The 4,998-nt window shown below is 43.0% G+C and overlaps 1 protein-coding gene across 1 annotated transcript in view; it reads right to left on the bottom strand.

Moving 5' to 3' along the window:
* LOC119414358 (transmembrane protein 184C) overlaps window positions 1-4,998 on the bottom strand; it is an 8,001-nt gene that overhangs the window by 2,123 nt on the left and 880 nt on the right. The window contains exons 2-8 of the mRNA XM_037681485.1: window positions 4,701-4,755; window positions 4,301-4,506; window positions 4,142-4,216; window positions 2,815-2,908; window positions 671-783; window positions 503-602; window positions 221-298 (exon numbers count right to left, since the gene is read on the bottom strand). Coding sequence (XP_037537413.1) covers window positions 221-298; window positions 503-602; window positions 671-783; window positions 2,815-2,908; window positions 4,142-4,216; window positions 4,301-4,506; window positions 4,701-4,755 — 721 coding nt within the window. The remainder of the gene's footprint in view (window positions 1-220; window positions 299-502; window positions 603-670; window positions 784-2,814; window positions 2,909-4,141; window positions 4,217-4,300; window positions 4,507-4,700; window positions 4,756-4,998) is intronic.

Below are 4,998 nucleotides of genomic sequence, written 5' to 3' on the forward strand. Positions count from 1 at the left end.
ACAGGCAGGCAGGCAGACAGGCAGACAGACAGACAGGCAGGCAGGCAAGCAGGCAGGCAGACAGTCAGACAGTCAGGCAGGCAGGCAGACAGACAGACAGACAGACAGACAAGCAGGCAGGCAGACAGACAGACAGACAGACAAGCAGGCAGGCAGACAGACAGACAGACAGGCAGGCAGGCAGACAGACAGACAGACGGGCAGACAGACAGACAGATACCTGGACGTAGGGTTTGTAGGTGAAGGTGTAGTGGTGGGCGATGGCAGCCAGGAACATTTCTATGCAGATGATGAAGTCCTGTCAATCATAAAGTTTATTTAAAAGGACTAAAACAAAAACAGAAGATCAAAAACAACAAAAACCTGATTAGTAACAAACAAACGACTGATTTTCCTGATTTAATAAATAATTATTGACGACTGAAGTCCAGAGAAGAGTCATTCCTGGGCCAGGTGTTGTTGTTCCTCTTCTTTTGTTTACGTGTGTCTTGTTGTTGTTTACCTGCAGTCCGGTGGCCACAGCCTCCACACTGTCCCAGTCCCAGGTGTGTCTGTCAGAAATCACTCCCACTTTCACCAGCAGAGCGATCAGAACCGCCTGCCTGCACACAAACCCAACGGATCAGAGCCGGTCGGACGTTCTGTACGTTCAGTCGAGGTCCGGTCCTACCAGAACGAGACGAAGACCACCAGCTTGACGCACAGGAACTTCCCCACGGGTCTGATGGGCTTCAGCTCGTCCCTCAGGGCCCGGTAGAGCAGAACCAGACAGTACATGGCAAACTGCAGACAAGACAGGCAGACAGGAAATCACCCTCAGATTTATAAATGGAGGTTTTAGTGATCCCAGAAAAAGCTGCTTGATTTCTTTGAGGGGTTTTAAATGTTTGATAAGTCACTGGAAAAGTCGATGTGATTTAGTTCTTGGTTTTAGTTCGGCCTGTCACGATAACAAATGTTGCTGCTGGACGATTAATGGTCTCAGAAATTATTGAGATAAACGGTAATATTGTTTGAAATTTGACAATTATTAGAAATTATTGTCAAATTTAAGAAGAAATGTTGGTTACCTTAATTTGTTTTGAATGTAATACCTGTTTTTGAAGTGAAGGATGGATAGTGAGTGAGTGAGCAGCGTGTCTCTTTAAGAAAAATGAGAGGGAGGCCCCTTGACATGACATGGGCTGTCTCTCTTCTGTTCTCAAAATGGCGGACGCTCGGTGTGGTTTGAGCTCTTTATCATTTTTCACACAAAGATTTTAATATTAAAAAATCAGTAAACAAGTTCTCCGCTTCTTTTTGCAGAGGAAAACAACTTTTTACACGAAGACACGAGTTTCAACCGTGAATTTTGGAGCTTTGACAAGACGGAGGTTTTTTTCCCGAGGTCGACCTGTTAGCTTAGCTCGTAGCTTAGCTTCTCAGCTTAGCTGCTTTTAACGATCCAAAAACGTGATTTTGGACGATTAAACAGATTTTAAAGAGAAAAGAGAAAGGGCGGGGTCAGTGAAGAACCGGAGATGAACCTTTTTTCATCCAGTGTCTTCAGTAGAAAGAGAGAGACACGAAGAAACGATAAAGCGATTAATTGATTTATTGTTTATCGCGACAGGCCTGTTTTTAGTATTTTATTTTGTTTTATATGGCAGCTGGAGTTCATTGTTTTTATTACGCCGTGTTGTTTTAATTATGTGACTGTTTCTAACTCGTTCTTCCGTATGTTTCTCAGCTCGTAACTCGTTCGACGTTGTTTGTGCTATTTCAACACGTCATGCACCGAAACGTTCGGCTCCTTCAGGACGTTCCTGCTGTGACGTGTGGTATTTGTGCAGTTTGGTCTTTTAGAAATATTTAGCTTTTTCGGCCATTTTCTTCTCATTGAAAAAGGAACGGAGCTCTCTTCACCTTTTAGTTCAGTTTTTCTTCGGCTTCAAATGTTTTCAGCTCCGTTGTTAATATTTCAGCTTGTTTCAGCTAAATTTATCTTTTTGTGCTGCTTTTGGCTTCTTTCTGCTCATTTCAGCTTTTTTTCTGCTTTATCAACAACTTTTTTTTAGGAAATTTTCTGACAATATTAGCCTTTATTTCATTTATGTATGTGCCTTTTGTGAAAAAAAAATATTTTTAATGCTCCTTTCAGCTAATTATTTGCTGATATAAATTTTTTCAGCTACTTTGCAGTTAAATTCAGCTTTAATTACCCATACCGTTTATTGTCCTGCTTTCAGAAAATGTCAGCTGTTCAAACTCAACTCACATTAACAGTTTAGCAATTAAACCTTTTTTCATGTGCTTTCAGCAACTTTCAGCAAAAATTGTTTACATACAGTAGATCCTCGTTTATCGCAGGGGATCCGTACACTGAAGACCCGTTATAAGTGAAAAACAGCAAAGTAGGAATAGTAGTACAAGCAGTAAGTAGTAATTTATTTTTATTTATATATATATATATATATATATATATATATAAAGGTGTTTTAAACCCTTCCCACACTCTTGCAATATTCTAAACTATGTTTTCAAACTCTAAACGCTCTAAAAGACACAGAATGTCATGATTTCAGCTTCCTGCTTCCGCTGCTCTCAGCCACTGCAAGAGCTCTTGGCCAAGTTTATCCTGCAGTAAGGGCTGCACAGAGGTGCAGGAGGTGCTAAATAATTTATAATAATTTATCAGGTCTCCGTTGAATCAATGAGACTACTTTAATGTAAAAGGGTTAAATAAATTTAAAAAACGATTAATAAACCAAAACTAAAATGTTCCTTGAGCGTCTGGAATCTGTTTAAACGTCATGTGAGGTGAAAGGTGTTTACCAGCTGCGAGATGTTGTTGATTATCACCAGGTAGGACCAGGCGCTCCTGAAGCTGAAGTTTGCTTCGTCGTAAACTCCACAGAGCTGACAGACGCTGCAGAAACACAAACTGCACATCAGCTTCAGAGCCTTCCATACACAAACTGCAGATTCCTTAAACAGGTCCAGGACTGAGCTGAAACTCAGGGAAAGATCAGCCGAAAGAACAGATTAGCAAGACATTGAGAAGCTGAAGAAATGTTCAGCAACTAAAGAAGCTAATTTCTGTAAGAAGTGTTGGTCCCGCTGCTCAAATATGAAGAATGTGTTTCTAATAATGTAAGAAAAAATGGGAACTGTTTAACAAGGGTAAAGCTGCAGCCAGTGGTCACCATGGTAACTGCACACCAGCATCTGTCGCTCCCTGACAAACCTGATACAGACAGGTAGACAAAAAAAAAGATGGAAAAATAAGGCTCAAATGAAATGTTGCGGTGTGAACACTTTAATTCATATCTTGAACAGAAAGCAGCAGAAGACATTGGTGGTCACACAGGAGAAGATGTTCCTACAGTGTTTTATTTAATAGATATCACAAGATCAAAAGACCTTTCACTTCCTGTTTTAAAGCTCAAATACAGCCGACGTCTGGGAGCTCGTCGAGGTTCTCTGTGAACTCTGAGTTGACCTGAGAGAAAAGCGTAACTCTTCGAGCGGTGAGAGACACACCGAGTGACAGAAGACAGAAACACCGACACGTTCGTGTATAATTTGTACGTGAAATTAAAAAGATGGGTGAGTAAGAACAATTTGTTCAATTTTCTAAAGTTTCGAGAGCGTGAAGTCAGTCTTCTGTTGAACGTTCTGCGACAAAATCAAGAAAGATCATTCAACTTAAACAGTGACTGTGTAAAAACCATTAAAGGTATTGAAATACCAGTTCAGACACATAAAGTCCAACGTTCTGTGATCTGCTTAAACGTTGAACGATGTTTCTAGCATGAAGAGTGTCGAAGCTGTGGAGGTCTAAACGGAGCTGGGTTTGCTCAGCCGCTTCACCAGAATCCCATTTATGGAGAATTTTCTTACCTTTGTATTTTTTGTTAATTTTATCCCCACCTTGAAACGTAACACTACGAATACTCGCAGCACACGTTTTACGACCAGACGCATCTTTTCATGTAGAACTCGCTCTTTTTCGAAGCTGAAGAATGAAAACAGACTAATATTGTGAACAATAAAACCGGTGCTTCCGTGCCGACTTATGGCAGCTTGCAAACAAAACACGAGACTGGATGAAGACTTCTGCACAGACCTGTCATCACTATGGCAACAGAACGAGACTTACAGCGCGACCACGGTGGTGACGGGTCGGACCACGGTGTACTGGAGGACTCCCAGCTTGCACCTGAACAGCAGCACCCTGACAGAGACAGGAAACAACGTGAATGTCTCCGCCCCGTCATCGCTGTGGCCCCGCCCTCCCCACGCCGGCCCCGCCTCTTACTCTCCCATGGGCCACGGCGGGCAGCAGCAGAGCGGCGGCAGGTGCGGCTGCTGCTGCTGCACCTCCAGCATCAGCGCCAGGCTCGGGTACTGGTTGCTGAGGAAGTTGAGCAGGAACACCAGGAAGTTGTAGATGACGAAGGCCTCGTAGCACTCCCTGCAGGTGTCCACGTAGATGGCCATGCCGGGGTACCTCAGGGCCAGCCACTGACCGGGGGAGAGGGGGGACACACGATGGAACATCAACAGAACAACTCTTGACGTGTGCACCGACACATGAGGGGAAACAAATAACTGAAACCAGGTCAGAGGGTTTCACTGACTCTGATTTGTTAATTAAACACCATTGTCATGGCACCACACGGCGTGCACGTGCGTGTGCATGTGTGTGCGAGACTCACGCTGTCCAAGCTGTAGATCGGCACCATCCACAGAATCCTGGAACACAAAACAGGTCTTCATCCTCACGTCCTCTGTTTCTGTTTGTAATTGGCTGAAAATCTCCGGGAACGTTCAGGAAGTCGAATAAATTCTCTCGAGTTTCTTAGTTTCACAACTTGTCTGGATTAATTTTATTTCATCTTAAACGTCAAAGCACTCTGTGATCTAAAACCCGTCACATTAAAAACATACAACGAGGGTTTTCTTCAATGAAGATTCAGAATCAGAACGTCTTTACTGTGTTTGCAACAAGCACAA

Source organism: Nematolebias whitei, chromosome 1 (assembly GCF_014905685.2).
Source record: "Nematolebias whitei isolate Nwh7 chromosome 1, NemWhi1, whole genome shotgun sequence".
Classification (NCBI taxonomy): domain Eukaryota; kingdom Metazoa; phylum Chordata; class Actinopteri; order Cyprinodontiformes; family Rivulidae; genus Nematolebias; species Nematolebias whitei.